Source organism: Akebia trifoliata, chromosome 3, assembly GCF_017979445.1.
Source record: "Akebia trifoliata isolate Shusen 1 chromosome 3, ASM1797944v1, whole genome shotgun sequence".
Taxonomy (NCBI): Eukaryota; Viridiplantae; Streptophyta; class Magnoliopsida; order Ranunculales; family Lardizabalaceae; genus Akebia; species Akebia trifoliata.
This window is the reverse complement of record NC_141377.1, coordinates 33,372,593-33,394,203: the sequence shown is the minus strand read 5'-3', so window position 1 is coordinate 33,394,203 and position 21,611 is coordinate 33,372,593. Positions and strand designations below refer to the sequence as shown.

General features: G+C 37.2%; 2 protein-coding genes across 3 annotated transcripts; one reads left to right on the top strand and one right to left on the bottom strand.

Annotated features, from left to right (window-relative positions):
• The first annotated feature begins 264 nt into the window (after positions 1-264).
• On the top strand, positions 265-14,331 carry LOC147406475 (uncharacterized). 2 transcript variants are annotated; one of them, XM_086434533.1, is made up of 4 exons: positions 265-842; positions 926-1,075; positions 7,352-7,450; positions 14,030-14,331. In XM_086434533.1, the coding sequence occupies exons 1-4, from the start codon at positions 660-662 to the stop codon at positions 14,171-14,173; spliced, it is 576 nt and encodes a 191-aa protein (XP_086290659.1). In that variant the 5' UTR covers positions 265-659; the 3' UTR covers positions 14,174-14,331. The 2 variants fall into 2 exon arrangements, with proteins under 2 accessions (XP_086290659.1, XP_086290661.1); XM_086434535.1 differs by lacking the exon at positions 7,352-7,450 and having other exon boundaries at positions 285-842.
• Positions 14,332-17,018: 2,687 nt separating this feature from the next.
• On the bottom strand, positions 17,019-21,338 carry LOC147406474 (gibberellin-regulated protein 9-like). The gene is made up of 4 exons (XM_086434532.1): positions 20,603-21,338; positions 20,439-20,489; positions 19,671-19,728; positions 17,019-17,343 (listed from the first exon to the last, which is right to left on the bottom strand). The coding sequence occupies exons 1-4, from the start codon at positions 20,645-20,647 to the stop codon at positions 17,162-17,164; spliced, it is 336 nt and encodes a 111-aa protein (XP_086290658.1). The 5' UTR covers positions 20,648-21,338; the 3' UTR covers positions 17,019-17,161.
• Positions 21,339-21,611: the final 273 nt, after the last annotated feature.

The window sequence follows — 21,611 nt, the reverse complement described above, 5'->3', positions numbered from 1 at the left end:
GCCTCCGAACGCCTCCCTTTTTTTATTTATGAAAACGATGAATTCGAACTCTTAGGACATTCAATCGAGAGAAATATAGGAGATGAAGTCCAAGGACTGTTAAAAAAAGAAAAATTAATAACATGAGCTATTATGAGGCCATCCAAAATTAGGGACTATTTATAAAGAAATCCCTCCTCATAAGTCCTAAGTAATTTTGCCTAAAAAAATGAGTGTGTGGGTGATTATATTAAAGCCTTAACATGCCTTTCTGAAGGTTGTAGATGCAAAGTCAAAGGGTATCATTTTCTTAGAAGTTAAAGCCCCATCACACAGTCACAATTGAATGATGATTTTTCAACTAGAAAATCTCAATACTCGCTCACGTGCTATGGACAGGAACCAGAAACCTATTTGCTCGGGATAAATAAATGCAAGTCCTCGTAAAAATGTGCAGTTATGTATCCCCAAAAGCTGCATCTATACTTTGTTCGAATATCTGCGTTCTTCACAATTTCACACATCTCCCCAACTCCAACCCGTATTTCGTCTTATATTAGCGCGCTTGCATCAATGCAACGCGTTGTCATTTCAGCATTTTCCCGACGGCATTTGGAGTCTCGGTTCCCGAAGAGCTGTACTCTTGACTTGAGCTTAGAAAAAGAAAGAAGAATAGAGATATGGACTTTGAATCGGTGAAGAGGTTGTTAGAGAGAGGATCAACTAATGAAGAAGAATCACTCTCTTCAATCGACTCTTTACCTAAAGCATTCTTCGAACCACTCATCTTTCAAGGCGTTCATGTTGATCTCATCGAACCCGGTCGAATCATCTGTTCCATGAAAGTCCCTCCTCGCCTCCTCGTAACTCTCTCTCTCTCTCTATCAGTTTTTTTATTATTTGTGATTTGGGTTTGTTTTTCTGATTCTTGATTGATGGAAACTAGAACACTGGTAATTTCCTGCACGGTGGAGCAACTGCATCTCTGGTTGATTTGGTTGGCTCAGCATTAATCTTCTCCGTTAGTCCTCTTAAAAATAAATTGCAAGTTTCTCTTGAAATCAACGTCTCCTACTTGGATGCTGCGTTTCTCGATGTGGGTACCATTTAATTTCTTGAATTTTATCCTAAAATACCTAATTTCTGTATGTTTGCTTCATACATGCGTATCGGGTTAGTGGTTGATACCTGAATTATTGGAAAGTGTTTTTGTTCTTTGTGTTTATTTCGTTTTCAAGTGTTTGCTCTTTTTATCTCAATGAAAATTAACGGAAAAAATGAGAAAGTAAGCTTATGCTTAAAGGAATTGTGAACTTTATGGTTTGTTGGTAAAAAGGGTAGTGGAGATTACTAACACTGATTGAACTAGAGGTGTAAAAAGAGTGAAAATGTTGAAAATTAGATACTATTTTCCAGGAATTAGTTACTTCAAAGCGCAGTCAAAATTGATATATATATTTTGTTGGGTTTCAACATCTTGTTAGTCCCAATTTCGATGAAGGAATCTTCTACTCGCCATGCCTCTCCCTTTCCAGAATCCCCTTCCCTCGTCCGATCATAATATAGTTCAATTTTATAGTTTTTGATGATGCTCCCATATAGAACCACTTCCTAGTGTTTCTGGTACATTAAGGTCTATCTTGTGGTCTTTGTGCTTTACATCCTTCACAATAGGCTCTTGGAATGAAAAGCAGAAGATAGGAAGAATGGTGGACACTTATGGGCAAAGTTTGTAATTGGAATACCTACCTCAAAAATTCTCTTTGTATTATACCATCCTATTAATATGCTTTAGAAATGGTCTTAGAAGTTTCAAAGTTTAAGTTCCTTATCATGTGATCATTTCCACCAGGAATTTGATATGGGTGTCATATAGGCACGTGATTATTTTAAGGTTTTTTGCTATTGTTGTTTGTCTCAGAAAGAGTATGTACGATTGCATTGAAAAATTGGTAGGAAAAATGGGTTTCCTTGGAAAATGTGATTCAAAAATGCATGGTAGCACATTTCATAGGAAAATTATTTTTCATTGAAAGCAATTGCTCCATCTTTGCTGGAAAATAATTTATGTCTGGACCCCCAAGAAACGGATTTTCACATCAAGCAAGGAAAATCTACGTACAAAACTGAAAACCAACTCTCTTTCGACATTTTCCTTGATGCAATAAAAATCGACAAAATTATCTTAGGAAATCCATTTTCCCAAGTAAGCATTTTCTCAGCAAATCAAACACATCAATTATTTCACTTGTTTCAATCGAAAAGGTGGGAAACTTCGATAGTTTCATGATTAAATTATCTACTTTAAGAAGTAAGTATAAGTTTTCAATCCCAGATTGATTAACATCCTCTTTATTCCCATTTGTCACTTAAGGAAAACAAAGTGCAACTCAAGCATACTGGGGATGACCTTCTAGTTAGAGCTATTGCCTAAACTACTTGGTTTCTTGTCCTAAAAAGCTCATAACATTATATAGCATTACCATGGAATTAACTTTTGTCCATTAAATGTTTCCCATCGAAAAATGTAAAATTGTCTTTCTACATAACCACTGTCACTATACAACAATAACAACAAAGTCTTATCCCTAAGAATTGGAGTCAGCTAAACAAATCGCGTTCCTCCATTATGCTCTGTCCAAAGCAAAGTCTTTTTCGAAAGTGACTTCAAATTTACATTTTTTTTTTTTAAAGTTTAGATTTATTGAATCAAAAAGAGAAAATAAGAAAAGCATACAAGGTGGTCCAGATGGCCAATCAAGTAAAACAAAAGCACCTAATTAGCACACAAAGTCTTCAAAGAAAAGACCCTTAAACTCAGGACATAATTTACATCAAAAGAATAAAAGTCCTAAAGCATTCAGCATGATCTCCTGATTTGTTGATACTATTGCTTTGAAAATTCTCCCATTCCTCTCCAACCATAAGCCCCGCCTAGTGGCAAATGGAAGAAGCCTCCACAAAGTATTCAATCTCCCTAAGAACATAGAAAGATCCCAACACTGGAAAAGAAAGAAGACATAATTGGGGAGTACCCAAGAAATCGTTACGAGACCATAGAAGTGACTCCAAATGGGAAAAGAAAAATCACAATGAAATCAAAAGAAGGAAACTTTAGAGATCACGTCTAGATCTAATGAACTGCAACTATGGCAAGGAATTGTAAGAAAGTGAAGAAGATACCCAAGGAGTTTGTCCAAATCAGTGGATGGGCAAGGTTAATCCTGGTGGAACTTAAGGTGTTTGAAGTTAAAGAGAGCTAGGTTAAGAACCAGTGGGGAGTAAATATTATTTTTTGATCGATAAAGATAAATTTATTGATAATCAAAGAAAACAAGGGGGGTCGAGGGGACCCACCCAAAACAAAGAAAAACGGAAAAAACACCAAACGCAAACAAGCTACAAATAACTAACACGACAAAGAACAAACCTTATCCCATCTCGCAACAAAATCCTTAAAGAAAACTCCCTTAAATTCCTTATAAAGTTTACTCCAAGTGAAAAGAAGCTCGAAGATCGATAAAACCAATCGATCCAACGAAAATACTTTCTCCCAAAAAATGCACCCATTACGAATTAACCAAATGCCTCAACCAATCGCGAAAGGGGCCAAGAACCACAGAATCCGTTTTGATGACGTAAACGAGCTTCTCCAGGCCAGCCAAGACTCCAAAGTTGACTTAACCGAGCAAGGTAAGCAACTCAACAAACCAAATAAGGATAAGAAATGCGACTAAATGTGATGGGCCACTCAGCAATGAAGGAGTAAGTGGTCCACCGTCTCCGCCTGAGATCTACACATACAACATTGATTCAGAGAAATAAACTCTCTTTTGATTAACTGGTCCATAGTTGGAAGTCATCCCAATGTCGCCATCCAAATAAAAATCAATATCTGAGGAGCGATTTTACCACTCTAGACTAAAGAATGAGGAAAAGACGATGCACTCCTTGGGGCGATTCTAACATACAAAGATTTAACCATGAATTTCCCATCCCTAGTGCTGCTCCACAATCTTTGGTTGTCCGAGGATTCCCTTGTGTAGTTATTCTCTACCAAACACACTAATCTCCCTAAAATATCCACCTCCCAATCATTAAAAGTTCTTCTAAAGGCAGATTTATTTGCGTTTCAGAGTTTAGTGATAGGATGTGGGTCACATCCCTGTTGATCCTAAAAGGCCCTAGTGGGTTTGGTTGGAAGGAAATAGCAGAGGAACTATTAAAAAAAGTTGGTGAAGTCTGCTTTCTAGTACTAAATGCCAAGTCTCAGGAACTCTTTTAGGATGGGGAGGTCTTTAAGACCGATCTGGTCTTAAACCCTCGACCCAAGATTCTCGTGCTGGGAACTTTGGGCCCCACTCCAGTAATGTTCGGACTTTTGGTAGGGATGTAATCAATTTTGGAGTGTGGAGAAATGCGTTGATCTGTGAAGCTTCAAGCTTAAAAGTAGATTAAGAGGATGTTAAAGAGGCTCTCAGAGGTCTGGTAGGGGACTGTCAAGAGTTATCTTTCATATCCATTAATGATCATAGCAAGGTTTTTTTCGCAGGGAGTGGAATTTTGCCTAAATTTTTTTGTGATTTGCTATCCTTTCGTGTTCAAGATGTAGTTGTTTCAGTTAGACCTTGGTTTGTTCTGATCAATCGGGTCCCAGAGGTTTGGATAAATGAAGCTATTTGAGTTGAAATCTTGGGTCTTCCTTTCCACCTGTGCACGGCGAGCGTCTTTCGCTACATCAGAGATTCTCTGGGAGGTCTTATTGAGATCGCATCCTTGACGAGTTTGTTGGAGGATTTAAGTATGGCGAGACTGAAAATTAGGAATTCAAACGGCAAGTTGTTAATGAACTTGAGAGTGTAGAATGAGAGCTTCGCCTACTAGATCATTGTTCGGTGGAGTTGAATGCAGTTGCTGCAAGGGGTTGAGGTTAGATCTCAGAGGGAAGATGCAGATTCTAGTGTATTTAGCTGTAGACCAGGCAAGGAGTCGATACAGGAGTTGTATCCACCATTATTGGTGGGTGCAGAGGGTTCTCCCTTCGAGGATAATGGCAACCCTAATATTATTGGTTTTGGGATAGAGATATCAATTCCAGGGCTAAAGGTTTTTGATAAGCCTTTTTTAAATTCAAATCTCATAGAGTTGGATATGTGTGTGGAGCTAGTGGACAAGTGTCATGTGGAGAAGAGTCAGGAGCATGAGCAAGGATTTGGAAAATCTACGAAGCCTGCGTGCAATGTCAAATAGGGGTGTATTGTTCATGACTTTAAGGCAAGTGAGTGTTTTGACTCGTGGGTCCCTATCTCGAGGGTTGAGAGTAGAGGAGACTCAGAGGGTTTGTATGAGTTGGAAGAATTATGGAGGTGATTAATGATGGGCTTAGTGTCTTTGAACCGGTTGGACTAGGAGCTGGGTCGCAAGAGTTGTTGGGCCTGTTTAGGTTTGAAATCAGAAACTTGAACCCACCCACACTTTGAAGGCCCCGTTGATTTTACTTGGCTAGACCAGGTTGAGCCCAACCTTTTGGATCTGTTGAATGGGAAACTTGGCTGCGAAGCCTTGGTTGCTGGGCTGGAGTGAGTGAAACCAAATCCATACTTTGACAACTTTTTCTCTGATATGAAACCAAAAGGGGGTGTTTCCCAGTTTGGAAAATAAGGACAAGTGTCGAAGCACCTTGTATATTCTGGAAAATGGTGGAGGTAAGCATGCGAGGTTCAGGTGGCTAAGGTTAGAGGATTGTGGGGGCTTCAACTTTAGTTTCGAGTGGACTTTTCCTGGTTTAGAATTGGTGCGAACAATTGCGTAGTCATAGGTTATTTTCTCCAGCCACATGTGCTCTGATGGAAAGTCGTTGGGCTTTAGATTACAGTCTGCAGAGGGTAATAAGCCGTGTTCTCCTTGTTTTAACTTGTTGGCAGTTGAATCGGGGCTAAATCAGAGATCCGTGCCTTCTTGTGGTGCTTTCCAGGAAGAACTAATTTGTGAGATTGTCAAATGGCTTTTGGGCAGTATTCTGGATGTTGCCTTGTCGGTTGGAGTTTCGATTGCGATATATGGTAAGGCCACTAAGGTGCTGTTGGAGATTGCCCTGGGTAGACAAGTAATCATTGCCAAGTGTTTACTAAAGTTAAAGGAAAGTAAGAAGAGGGTTTGGTGTTCGATAGTTAAAAAGGATGAGTTTGAAATCAGTGGAGGAGGGGGGATTCCAGGAGGGTTCTGGAGCAGGTAGTTGATAAGGAACTTTTGACCCTTCATGAATTTTATTCACCAAGTAAGAATGGGTCTACAGCTGAGCCGCAAATTCAGAAGAAGAACTCAAGACTAAGAAAACAAGTAGAGGAGTTAGGAAGAAAGGCAAGACAATCTGTTCTGCAACTAGTTTCAATTAAGAGGGCAGCTCGTTGTAAACTTGTGTTCAATGATAGTTGAAATACTTTCATGGAATGTAAGAGGTTTGAAACTTATGGATAAGAGGGTGGTGGTCAAGTCAGTCATCAGCCTAAACAAACCACACATTGTTTCCTTGCAAGAATCTAAGTTGAGTGTTGTTGATAGCAGGGTGATTGCCGAGTTGTGGTGTGTTAGGAATAAAGAGTGGTGCTTTGTTCCGACGATTGGTACGGTGGGTGGCATCATAGTTATGTGGGACACTAATTTTATCAATGTGGAAGAGGTCTTAATTCGGGCTTTTTCGGCTTCTATGCCTTGTAAATGTGTGGGAGATGATTTCTCCTAGGTTTTCTCTGGCATCTATGGTCCGATAGCAAATGGGGAAAGGGCTTTTTTCTAGGAGGAGCTGGATAATGTTGGGTGGTGTTGGATTCGTCTGTGGTGCCTTGGAGGAGACTTCAATGTCATTCAGTTCTGCTTTGAGAAGTAAAGTGGTTTGTTGAACCCTAGTAATCTGATTGCAAACTAAGGTTTTAGGGTTTTCTCCCTCATTGTTGGTGAGTATGTGGGTGATTGTTGGTCAATGAAATTCATTGTTTGGCTCAGCCATGTTTGAAACAACGAAAAAGGGTGGTGCGCAATTGCTAGTGGGTGTGTTTTTCATGGGTTTTTAGAAGGTCAACAACTTATGTTTGTGTTTTCTAGTGATGTTCTCTTGTGATTTCTAAGAGTTGGAACCAGTATCGTAATCTTCTGTGATTCTTTTTTTTACAATGTATGATGGAAAATAAATCTGAAATTATGGTAACTTTTGAATTCTTTAATATTCAGATGATATCCATTAAGTTGAATGGTAGTAATTTCATTCCTTGGTCGAAATCAGTTGAGGTGTTTCTTACTGTCAAGGAAAAATTGAACTATTTGAAGGATGTTCCACTCCAAATCTGATGATGTTGGTTATTTTGAATGGGTTCAGGAGAATGCCCAAATTATGACGTGGTTGTGGAACAACATGGTGTCTACTATTAGTGTCAATCTGATGTTTCTGACATCGGCAGAACAAATCTGGATTCAGGTTAGTAAAATGTATTTCGGGGAAAATAATATTTCTCGGATTTATAGTTGGCACAAGAATATTTTTCATTTCAACAAGGTGATAACGCAGTAGCACAAGATTATTCCCACCTGCAAAATATTTGAAACGAACTTAGTATGTATTAGCCTCTCACCACATATTTAGAGGTGTTGAGCAAATAGAGAGAAGAGTTGGATGTTGTTAAATTTCTTTCTGGCCTAAAATCTGAGTATGAACCAGTTAAATCTCATATTTTAGCGAGTAAAGAACTTCCATATCTGACGGAGGTATTTGCTCGACTTCAAAGAGCTATAGTTGGTGGGTCTACTGTTTCTCCAATGATTACTAATCTGAATATATCAGCCTTTGTAGTTTTTGGGGGTTGAGGACATGGTAGTAGCCGTGGTAGTGGTCGTGACTTTTGTGATGGACGTAGTGGAACTCGAGGGGGTAGTTGTGATTCAGTGGGGGGATGTGGACGTGGTTGCGGTGCATCATAGAAATGCACACATTGTGGCCTGAATGGTCATATAGTTGATTTTTGTTGGCATTTACGTGAACAACCAACTAATTGGGCTAATCAAGTTGTTTGTGGTAGTTTTTGGGGGTTGAGGACATGGTAGTAGCCGTGGTAGCGGTCGTGACTTTTGTGATGGATGTAGTGGAACTCGAGGGGGTAGTTGTGATTTAGTGGGGGGATGTGGACGTGGTTGCGATGCATCATAGAAATGCACACATTGTGGCTTGTATGGTCATATAGTTGATTTTTGTTGGCATTTACATGAACAACCAACTAATTGGGCTAATCAAGTTGTTTGTGGTGATAGTGGTGTTGGTAGTTCCTCTACCCTTCCCAAACAACTACACTTCCTAATCCTGGTGAGATTGTTACAATATCTCGTGAAGAGTACTCTAAGTTGACTCACCTCATCTATATGTGGCTTCTTCATCCAATACAGTGATATTAGCACAATCAGGTGTAGCTTGTCTTACCTCCTCATCTCCTTGGGTAATTGATTCCGGTGCTTCAGACCATATGATTGGCTCTTTAGATGTGTTTTCTTCTAATTAGTATTTTACTTCAACATCTCAATTTGTTACTTTAGTTGATGGTACCACTTCTAAAGTATCTGGTGTAGGTACTGCTATCCCATATTCCACCTTACCATTGTTTTCAGTGTTATATGTTCCAAAGTTTCCTTTCAGTTTAATGTCGATTAGTAAAATAACAAAGTTTCACAATTGTTCTGTAATGTTCTATCCCTCGTCTTGTGTTTTTCAAGATCTAAAGATGAAGAAGATGATTGGTTGGGGATATGAATCTGGAGGATTATATTATTTAGATGGTGGTAGAGGTTCATCAGCTCTTCATATTTCACTTACTCCACATCAATGGCATTGTTGACTTGGTCATCTCTCACTTTGTTCGTTGCAAAAAATTGTTCCTAGCTTGCGTCATATAACAAATTTAGAGCGTGAGTCGTGTCAATTAGCTAAACATCATCATGTTTCTTATCCATCTAGAGTTATGTCTCGGGTATCTAGTCTTTTTAGTTTGGTTCATTCAGATATTTGGGGTCCCAATTGAGTTGTTTCTCGTAATGGTTTTCATTATTTTGTTACTTTTGTAGATGATTTTTCAAGAATGACATGGCTTTATTTAATGAAAGATCGTTCTGAATTATTTTCCATTTTTCAATTATTTCATGCTGAAATACAAATAGAATTTGGTGTGCCCATTAAGATTTTTCGCATTGATAATGCCAAAGAATATGATTATGATCCTATTTGCTCTTATTTGGTTTCCCATGGTATTTTTCCTCATAGTTTATGCTCGTATACACCTCAGCAAAACAGTGTAGCTGAAATCACCTCCTAGAGGTTACTAGATCTTTACTATTTCATACGAGAGTTCTAAAATCATATGGGGGTGATGTTGTTCTCACGGTCCAATCTTGAAGGTCGATCTTCTCTCTTCTTTTTTCAGGACTTCCTTTATTTTCTTTACCTCCACGTACATTTGGTTGTGTATGTTTCACACATTAGTCTTCTCCAGGTTTTGAAAAGCTTGATCATCGTGCCATTAAATGTCTTTTTAGGTTATTCTCGTACCCAAAAGGGTTGTTGTTATTATCTTTTATCTCATAAATCTCATGTGAGTGTTGATGTCACCTTTTTTGAATCTATCTCCTACTTCAACGATCTTTTGAATTATGATCATCTTTTGTTACCACTTCCAGTTATTGACAATGCTCTATTTCCTGAGGTTGAATGTGAGACAAGTAGTGTTTAGGGTGTTGTTCCATATCCTAAAACGTATGTTCGTATGAAGACAAAGGCTACTTCCATTCACCATCTTTCTCCTGATACTAGTCCTTCACCACTGTCTTTGCCGTCTACAGATCAGGTACCTTCTGCTCCATATGTTGGTGATCTACCTGTTGCACATCACAAAGGTGTTCGTATTTGTACAAAACATTCTATTTTTAATTTTGTCTCTCTTTCACATCTTTCTTCATGTATCGTGTTTTTTTTTGCTTCTGTTATTTCTTCTATGTCTATCGCTTACTCTGTAGAGGAGGCACTATCTCATTCTAGTTGGAAACAAGCTATGATAACTGAAATGGAGGCCCTTCATACCAATGGTACTTTGAGAGTTAGTTTCATTGCCACAAGGTAAGCACGTTGTGGGTTGTCATTGGGTTTATGTTGTGAAATATTAGCCTAATGAGTCTAAATTAAAGGCTTGCCTTGTTGCCAAAGGCTATGCTCAGACTTATGGTGTTGATTATTTAGAGACTTTTTCTCCTGTGGCTAAGATTACTTATGTCCATGTAATTATTTCTCTAGCTGCCCATTCCAAATTGGTCATTATACCAATTTGATGTCAAAAATGCATTCTTGCATGGTATTTTAGAGGAAGAGGTTAATATAGGGCAACCACCTGGGTTCGTTGCTTAGGGGGAGTTTTTTAGTGTATGCAAGCTTAAAAAGGCTATTTATGGTCTAAAATAGTCTCCACGAGCATGGTTTGGCTGGTTTAGTGAAGTGGTGAAACAGTTTGGGTTGAAGCAATGTCGAACATATCACTTTGTATTTGTGCGTATGGGTTCTATGGGCACTATCATCTTGGTGGTTTATGTGGATGATATAGTGGTAACGTGAGATGATATTCATGATATTGATGATTTGAAAATATTCCTACAACACCAATTTCATACTAAGGATCTAGGCAAACTACGTTATTTCTTGGGGATTGAAGTTGCCAGATCTAGTAGAGGAATTAGTTTGTCTCAACACAAGCATGTTAGGATGTAAACCAATGGATACTCTTATGGATCCTAATTCCAAACTAGTGGTTGATGAAGGCGATTTATTGATGATCCGTAGATATAGAAGGCTAGTTGGTGAACTTAACTACTTGACTATTATCCGTCTTGATACCTCATTTGCAGCAGTGTGGTAAGTCAGATTATGCAGAAACCAAGAGTTACACATTGGGAAGTTGTTATTCGGGTGTTGCGCTACTTAAAAAGATCACCAGATCGTAGATTATTGTATAGATCCAGAGGTAACTTGAACTTAGAAGGTTATAATGATGCTGATTGGGCAGGTTCACCTTTTGATAGGAGGTCTACATCTAGGTACTGCACATTCTTGGGTGGAAACTTGGTATCTTAGAAAAGCAAGAAACAAAATGTAGTAGCAAGGTCAAGTGCAGAAGCACAATATAGGGCAATGGCTCTTATTACATGTGAGTTAACTTGGTTAAAGAGTTTCCTTTGTGAACTAGGTGTAAAAGTGACAATTCCTATGAAGCTACATCATGATAACCAGGTTGCAACACATATTGCTTCGAACCCTGTGCTCCATGAGTGAACAAAGCATATTGAAACCGACTGTCATTTTATGAGAGACTAGGTGCTGAATGGTGAAATTTGCACACCATATGTAAAGTCTGAAAATCAATTGGCAGATGTGTTCACGAAAGCACTTAGTTTTGGTCGCATGACTTTTATTTGTTCCAAGCTAGAGCTAGTTGATATTTATGCTCCCACTTGAGGGGGAGTGTTGCAATGTTACTTACGTGGGGGTATTATGGTCATGGTCACAGAAAAGGTTTACTCACTTTTCTACGCCTCTTAGATTCTCTCCCAATCTCTCGTTCCTCTTGTCTTTTCTTTTATATACTATAACATCTCTTTGGAGCAAAGGTGCTAATTAGAAAGACCATTTGATGAGGATGAGGTCATGGGTGTTGTGTTTGGTATGACTATTTATGAGGCTTCGAGTCCAGATGGCTTCTTGATGGGATTCTTCAAGGAATGTTGGGATACAATTGAAGAAAACCTTATGGATGTAGTGGATGAATTTTACATGGGATGGTTTTCTTGATTTGGGCTCGAATTGCACGTATGTGGCTTTGGTACCCAAAAAACATGATATGTGGAGGAAATTTCGGATCTGCAACTGTTTCTGTTTATAAGATCATCTCTAAACCTCTAGCTTCAAAGATAAAAACGGTGATGGCATTTATCATTGGCCTAGCTCAAGGGGCTTTTGTGGTAGGGAGACTGATTTTGAATGGGGTGCTTATTGCTAATGAGTGTATTGATTCCAGAAGGAAATCTGAACAGGTGAGGCTGGTTTGCAAAATTGATTTGGAAAACACTTATGACCATGTAAACTGGACTTCTTGAAATATTCACTACGACAGATGGGCTTTGGGCACAAATGGGTGTGTTGGATCTTGAAGTGTATCTACAACATCTTTTTATTTTGGTCAATGGGTAGCTTGAGGGTTCTTTCAGAGTTCTAAGGGGCTTAGGTAGGGGGATCCTTTGTCTCCCTTTCTTTTCTCAGTAGTGGTGGAGGTTCTAGGTTGGATGTTGGGGAAGGTAGTTGATACTAGTACCCTGGTTTGTTTTAGAGTGAATCAAAGTGACTTGCCTATCTCGCACCTTCAGTTGGTTGATGATACTTTTGTTTTCCTGGATCATTTTGCGGATAAGTTGAGATTTTTGAGTTGTTTCAAGGCGATCTCTGGTATTCCTATAAACTTCAGGAAGAGCAAGGTCTTTGCAGTAGGGGACGTTCCAAACAGAATGGTTGGCGGCTTCGGTTGGTCTTCAGGAGGGGAGCTACTTATAGATTGTAGGAGATTTGGGGTCCTGTGTTAAAGAAAGTGGGGAAGAAGCTAAGTTTATGGAAAGCCAAACACCTTTCGAAAGAAGGGAAACTAACTCTGATTAAGAGTGTTTTGGCTAGTATTCCCAGGGGGGATTAGAAGTTTTGGGTTGACGAACTTGACATTGCTAGGAAAATGGCTGTGGAGATTTGAGTTTGAAGAGGGCAGTCCTTGGAGAAAGATTATTGCAGCAAAGTATGGAATCAAGAGCTTTGGTAGGGAAAGTGCCAAGGCTAAAGGTCCTTTTGGGTGTGGTGTTTGGAAGGGTATCTTGAGAAGACTTACTTTGTTTTTTAAGAAGGTGAAGTTCAAAGTTGGGAAAGGGAATAGATTAATATTCTGGAAGGGCTGGTGGTGTGGTAGTGCCCCCCTTAAATATCAGTTTCTCAAACTCTATGGGATCTCCTTGAAAAGAGATCAAGCCTTCTCATCTTTCCTGGTTAGGGAGGGTGATGCGGTATACAGGGATTTGGGTTTTTGGAGGAGCTTCAATGGTTGGGAGATGGGAGCTCTTTGTATTCTGTTATCATGTATTGAAACTTCTCTGTTGGATGGCCATGTTGAGGACTGCTTGCTTTGGGATGGATGCTTTTCAGTTCGATCTCTTTATCGTGCGGGGTTGCAAGATGGTCCTGTTTCTGTTCCTTATTGCATTGTTTTGGGGAAGGGAAGGTCCCCTCCAAGGTCTCTGTGTTAACATGGCTGACTTTACGGGAGACTTTCAACCTTGGATCAGTTAATTCGGAGGGGCTTCATATCACCGAGCTTCTGTTGCTTATGCAAGAGAAATGGGGAAACAACGGATCATATCCTTCTACGTTGTTCGGTGGCAAGGGATGTGATCATTTCCTACTTTTGTTTGTAGTAGTGGCTTGCTTTGCCATATCTATGCGAATGGTGTTTTAAGTCTTGGCCTTAGTGGGGTGCCTCCATGAATTCAAAACGTATCTTTTGGGGGATCCTCCCCCTTTGTGATATATTGGTCCATTTGGAAGGAGAGGAACAATCACATATTTGAAGGAAATGAATTGTTGGTTGTTGATTCTTATAAGGTTGGTCATCTCGACCAATGTCTCTTTCTTAATAATATTATCTTTACCTATCAAAAAAAAATTATATATCTTTTTTGTGTGCTTTTCTAAAATGAGTATGGGATCATTACTTGTTTCAGTGCTTCTTATCACCTTGCATTGTTTTTATTTTATTTTTTCCTGGTTTTTGGGTGACGGTGCTTGAAGTTTATTTCCATTTATGATAATTGTTTTATTAAGAATTAATTTTCTTGGATGCTTTGGATTTTAAGTGCATTGAGCTTCTTGGATTAAAAATAGTTACTGCATACTAATCTGGGTCTCTGTCATGTGCAATCTATGATATGGTTGTGAGTCCAGGAAGAAATTGAGATCGAAGGCAAGGTTTTACGTGTTGGAAAAACAATTGGAGTTGTCAGCGTCGAGCTGAGGAAGAAAAAGACTGGGAAAATATTTGCTCAAGGTCGTCATACCAAGTACCTCGCTATCTCTAGTAAATTGTGAAAGAAACTGTTATTTAATTCCTTGTATGTTCAGGTTTGATTGGCATTGTCTCTCATTTAAAATTGCTTGAAACTTGCACTAATTGCTTGAAACTTGCACTCTGCTGGATAACCAAATATGCTCATACATGTGGAGTAATAAGGTATTTTTTTGAAGTATGGGAAGTGTGTACACCTATAAGATTTTGGTCGGAAAAAGACTAGAGTGCCGGATATGCCTGACATGATTTCCCATCGGCGACACTTTGCTTGGCACATGTATCAGTCTTAGAGGCGTCTTACTCGATTTGATCCTAGGTTTGTGGTATTTACTATGATCCTGTTGAATCATTAATTTTCAAAAAAAATTAATACAAATTAAAAAATTAATGCAAAAAAAAAAAAAATTACACATAATCTGTTTTGGTCTCCATATGTTGATCTAAGGATGACTAAAATAAAAAACGACTACTAAGTGAGCTTGACAATCTTATTCATGTCCCACCTATACTCTATTGGGGCATTAATTTGGTTTATTTTTATGCATGATTGAGTAGACAATCGATCCATGTAAATATCTAACCATACCAATGTGGTAAAAACTGAATGGAAAATTTGTCAAATTGGTCGGACCATGGTTCAACTTGTTTGAATTATTAAAAACACTAAAAATATCCATACGTGAAGGACCATGGTGGTTCCTAAGTTTTAGGATTTCCCTTCTCGGATCAGGATCCTTGGACTCCTAAGAATGACTTAACGAAAAAAACACATGATCCCAACCCTCTAAATGCAAAATCCAATGGTTGAGATCTGTGTAATCAAGATGCTCATAAATCTCAACCATTGGATTTTGTGTTTAAAGGATTGGGATCATGTGTTTTTTTTCATGAGTCATTCTTAGGAGTCAAGCGATCCCCAACCCTTCTCTTAATAGTCCATTTAGTAGAACCTTTATTTTTAATTAGTCCTTGAATCCCACTCCACACCTCTTACCATAGAAATGGGGAAACTGCGCTTACCATTCAAACTCAACATTTTCATTATAAAAAATAAAAAAAATTGGATTTTCAACATCCTAGTCGAGTTTCGAAGACTCCATTCTGATGGAAAGTATTAGAGAAGAAAGAAATCATTTTGAAGATGTAAGTAAAAAAGTAACAATTTTTCTTTTTAAATTCAGTTTTGAATGAAAATCGATTAAGGATGATTCTTTCGGTTTGAAATTGTTTACACAAGTTTTTAGTCGATCTTTCCATGTATTTTAGTTTGACAAACTTGAAAAACGTAAATGGGTGGGTTTTACCAATGTCGAGCTCACCACTTTTCTTTCCATGTGACCCTATTGAGATTCTCAAAGTGATCCTGACTTGTCCCACATTTCCTTCATCGCAGTTCCCACTTGATTTCACTGCCAGCTTAGAATTGCTCCTAAAAAATCTCTTTGATCTCAACTTAATCATTTCTCTCTAGAATTCCAACGAGGGTGAAGGAGGTTGTTGAAAGGAGGCTAATTATATTAGAACAGGTCGACATGAATTAGGAAATATTTGAAAATAATATTTAAATTCATAGTATTTTTTCCTCTATATTGGACCATTAGTAAGATTTGAAATCTTACGAGGTTAGTAAGGCTAGACTTACTCTTTTTTTAATTAATATTTGAACTTAAGAAAATTCAGATAATTTTTTTATTTTTATTTTAGGGAAATGATTAGAAGATCTATTAAATTAAATAGTAATTTTAATTTAATTAATTATTAAATAAATGAATAAAGAAAAATCAATTTGTCTTTTAAGGAGGTAGAGGATTAGAAGATTTAAGTAAAATAGAATTTTTTTTTAAGTGATCAAGAAAGATAAGACATTTAAATGTGGAGGAGATAAGTAAAACAATTATTAATAAAATAATATTTTTAATTTAATTAATAATTAATTAATAAATAAATGATCAAAGGAAAATCAAATTACTTTTTAAGGAGATAGAGGATATCTAAGTAGAAAGTTATAAGATATATCAATTATCATAATTGGGGATTTAAATTACACCTCTCTAAAGCAATGGACAGGTATCCAATTGGGCGTTTGGTGTGAAATTTGATTGTGCAATTATTCCTAGAAAATTAACTTATGATTTTGATCGATGCCATTGATGTTTCTTTAAGAAAAGTTGAAAATGTTATATTAGGGAGAATAAATATGACGACTTATCTTCGAGGCACTTTGAAATCAACTACTAAGATACAATGAAGAATAATCTCGAAGTGACCTCAAGATTGGACCTGACATCGCAGACCTTGACGTGAAAGTGTATGAGAACCATAGATGCTTTTCCTCGAGACTCTGCAATGAAACTAACCTTGAGGAGTTAGTTCAATGACAATTTTGGACCGATAAGTGTTTAATGCCCGTAGGTATGGGCATTAATTTGATACCCAGTATAAGTATTAATTCTTCAGGGGCCACCTGCGAGGGCGCAACCTCACTTATTTACTTTGTGTGATGTGCGAGCATTGCACGTGCCCCAAGACTAGAAAAGATACAATGAAACTTGGCCCCCTGCACGAATGCAGCAAATTCGTTGCTTAATTGATCAACATACACATCCAACCATAATGAGAGAGAGTATATAAACCTCATGACACTTCCCATGTAGCAAGACTAAATTTTGATATAAAAATAAGTCTCATTCTGAGTTTCATACTTTTAACAAAAACTTTTTTGCATTAAAAGATCACTTTCTTTTTTTTTTTAAAGAAAAACAGCAAAGAAATTTATTTTAATTATAAAAAAAAAATTCATTATTTTAATTTATGATTATTATTTCAGATTAATTAAATCTAACTTCACACCAACCCATATTCATAAAACAATAAATAATCTAAGAAGCCCATAATCTACAAATCCTACAATAATATCAGACATTCTCAACATTAAATTGAAAGCATACTTGGCTCTCTTTATTTTTCATCCAAATAGATTAAAGTACTTAATTATTAATATTTAAAATTCAAGGGCATTTGGACTTGTGTCCATGGGTTTTGAGGGCAGCATAGCATGGACATGCACTCCTGTTGCCATAAGTGCCCGGTGGGACACATTGGCACCGCGCGCAACATGTGCCACACGCTCTAGCACACACCTTCTTCCGCGAAGCTTTCTTGCATCTCCTCGAACATGCATATTTGCAATCTGTAACACCAAAAGTGACGATTAACACATAATTCTTAAGACCAAATTATGGATCGATCATCAATGAAAGAAGATGATTTGGTGACTAGTGATTTGATTCAATGTATAATGAGAGAAGAGTGAGTAATGTTGGTAAAAAAGTCCACTTTAATCTTCTCAAATTACAAAAATACCTCTAACGCCCTTTTTATAAAAGACATTTCTTTGCTTTGTCCTAAAGAGAATGGTGGGTATTTCAAGTAACTCACTTCCCATATCTTATATTTCCTAAAAGTTATAGATCCAAAATCCTAAGTCTACTTTTTTTTTTTTTTAATTATATTTTTCGTTCAATTTGCGAGTCGATTTGAATTGAAATAGTTTATTAATTTGAGGTAAAGATCCAAAATCTTTTTTACCTATTTTCTTTCCTTATATTTATTGTTTGATTGATTCGTACATTAATTTGAGTTGTAATCCTGTCGATTCTTTTTTCTTTTTTTTCGATAATTTTTGTTCAATTTTTCACCCAGCAATAAATTTTTACCTTTTTTTTTCTAATGAATCCCTCGAAATCTATATTGATTCTTGGGGAACTTTTGTTTCCTCTCATCTCAGCAATAATTTTGTTGCTCTAACGCTAACATTGATTTTGAAGCTAGAAATATACATGGGTACATATTGCAACTTTGAGTGATCAAGTGTCCTCGGGTACATTATTAGAATACTAGATTATGATGCATTGAAATAAGTTGCAATGTGATATACACGAGTACGAATTTGTTGTTAAGAAATTTCTGTGCTAAGCTGATGAACCAATGGCATGACGCCATGTGTATTTGAAAAGCAAGTGATTGGTTGGTGAAGAGAAACTTTTTGAGTGGTTAGGAGTTCTATTTTTAGTAATTTTTTAATTTAATACATGTGGCATCATGCCATTGGTTCATCAGCTTAGCACAGAAATTTCTTAACAGCTAATTTGTATTTGATATACACTCATGGAATTGGATTCCTTTCCCAAAGCCTACTCGAATACTTGTTGTATATGGTCATTAAGTAGGGTTGCAACCTAGGAGGGTTGGAGGGTAAACCCAGGCTCAACCCAAGTAGTAGAACCCAACCTAAGCTCAACTCAATCCAACCATCGAACCTAAACTCACTAACCCCAGTTTGATCTTCTAAAATCGGGTTGAGCTCAAATTAGCCTAAGTTAGGTAAGTTTGGACAATTTGGTCTGATTAGGTGTGTTGGGTTCGTTGAATAACCCTAATTTCATTTTAATTACCAAATAAATTTTATATTTTAAGAAAGAACTACAAAATAAAACACACTAGTAAATATAATTTCACACAACCTTCGCATCCTTGATTGAGAGAATATTTAGACAAATCATGCTAAACCAAAAACCATATTAATAATATTCAATTGTCCTCAAGGCATACTAAGGCATACTAATAAGACGAAATAAAAATAGCTAAATAAAAAAATCTATAACTAATATAAGAATATTTATATATTCATATATAGCATTGAGTTCATGTTGAGTTGGGTTGACGAACCCTCAAACCGAATTGAGGTGGGCTTGAGATATTCTAACCCAGGCTCAACTCATGTTCTACATTTCTCAGCCCAGGCTTGCCCATCAATCCAATTGAGGCCGGGTTGAATTCAGGCTAGCCCGCCAAGGTTGCAGCCCTATGGTTGTGTGAATGATATTTGATCATCGACGGGGATGACAATGAGGCGCATTGCCCATTAGAGACGGCCGAGGAATGTCTTCTAAACATGTAAGGTGCCATCACCATTAGGAATTATGGGTGCAGCTCCTCCATTCAACATTTCTTAATGTGTAAAAGTAAAATCGATGGTAAAAAATATATATATACTAGACTTGAGCAATGTTTGGGAATCTACATCAAACCAACGGCTGAGATTGGAGTATACTGCTAGGATCCCCATGAAAATTGGATTACGATAAGAGTCGTGCTGGAGTGACCTCAAGATTGTACCTCATATCTCACTTTACTGATGTGGAAGTGTGTAGGAATCATAGATGCTTTGTACTCGATGTCAGGAAAGTGAGATATGAGGTACAATCTTGAGATCACTTCAGCATTATTCTTACGATAATACATAATACCTGTACCGTTGGCTAGGAAATTAGTACTTATCTCTGAAAAATCTTTGTCTTTCCTCTCATCTCAGCCGTGTGTTTGATAAAGTGCTTCGAATGTGGTTTGAGGTTAGAAAAGTCCTTGTTATATATAGGTGGTCACATTTACATTAAGTATACCCATTATTTTAAAACATGATAGTAATTAAAAGTATATGAAGTTGAATAAACATACTGATCTTTGGATGATGATATTTTTTATAGAGAGCAGCGTCGTCCCTTCCCTCGCTCACCTGAATTCAACAGTTTAAATTATATAAAAATAAATAATAAAAAAAGAGAAAAGAGAGAGAGAGAGAGACTTAATTAGAAATTAAACCTATTATTCAATTACTTTATTCCATTAATCATCATCGTCGTCATCAAATCCTTATCTCAAATATCTGCGGTGTCCATTCAACTTTGCCACCTTTAAGAGATGGCAAAGTTTTTACACCGCCAATCATCATCATCATCAAAGCCTTGTCCTAAAAATTTGAGATTAATTGAACAATTTTTTTTCTTCTATTATATTCCATCAAAAGCCAATGAAATAAAAGAATGGTTAAAATTCATGTTAGGTCAATTTTTCTTTAACCGACAATCAACTTGACATAATCCTCCTTTATCCAAACTTGGGATTCATGATGTGGTACAAAAGAAACACTGGAGTTGGGTATACTACAGTCTACACATGGTTTTAAATCTCGTCCGATATGGGTTGACAAGTGTTCTCAAACGTGATGTGTTTCTCAAAAGTAAGTCTATTGTGTGACTTTGTGTCATTGTTGAACGAGACATCTCGAATAAATTGGACGACTCATCCAAGACGACTTGGTCTCGTTCATGGACGAGACGTCAAAACGAGTTTTACAACCATGGCACTACACGCAAGAGGGCACTACTACACATTATTCTATAAAATTTCTTAGAAAATTAATAAGTTGAGGGGGAAATGGCTCACACTATCTACAGAATCCATATCAGTATCAAACAATGATGCTTCTCCAAAAGCCTGTCAAAACAAACATTAGAGAAAATGCCCAAGTTAGTTAAATAAATTGGATTGAGAAAAGATATGTATTTGTTCGTTTGTGTGTGTGTGTGTGTGTGCGAGTTGAAATGTACCTGTAAGATAAGGAAGAGAAAAATGATGCATAAGAGGAAGTTCATTTTGTGAACGAATGGAGAAGGTATTGAGATTGAAAATAGAGGAAGAAGAGGTAAGGCTGTTGTTGTATTAAGCTTTGGTTTCTCCTTCTATTTATCTCACTTTTTTTGGGTTCACATGTTGTGGTGGTAACTTTACATGCTTTGAGTTGAGTGCAACAAAAAGACTAAGGTTCTGTTGGATTCTTCTTCTAATTTTAATGCATTTGATGCTTTCTTGTGATGGGAGTACAGCTTTTGCTTATTTGGTGGGGAGCATGGAGAGAGGCAAGAGATGGTCCCCCATTAATATGTATGCTTATGCTAAAAAAGACTAATGGTGTTCTAGACATGGTTGTAAAACTCGTTTTGACATCTCATCCATGAACGAAACCAAGTTGTCTTGGATGAGTTGTCCGATTATTCGAGACTTCTTGTTCAACAATGATACAAAATCACACAATAAACACAAGGTTTGAGACGACTTGTCAACCCGTCCCATTGGTGGACGATATCTAATGCAGAAATGCCCAGCAAATTAAGTATCAATTTGATATTGGATTGGTTTAGGTGTCTCTATGGATGCCAACAGGTTCATTTTGATTCGGTTCCACATATTATTCTCAGAACCGAAACCTAAATAAAATGTTGATTCCAATTCTTATTGATTCGAGTATGAAACCCATGGAATCAGAACCGACCTTATAAAGACCTATTATTGTACACATCAGATACCCAACAAGATGAACAAAAATTATTTTTATAACGATGAAAAGAAAATAATTCCTTACTTGATAGTTGATACCAACAATGAATTCTTCAAGTAAATCATAATTTTATAAACAAAGGCTTAGAAAATTTGGGTCTTGAGCTTTAGTTTGTAGTTGAGACTCAGATGGAATAGGAAATATGGACGTTCGCGTAAAGAAAAACTACAAAGACAAAGACTTTGCATTCTCTTTAAATTCTAATTTTAGCTAAAGTTCAT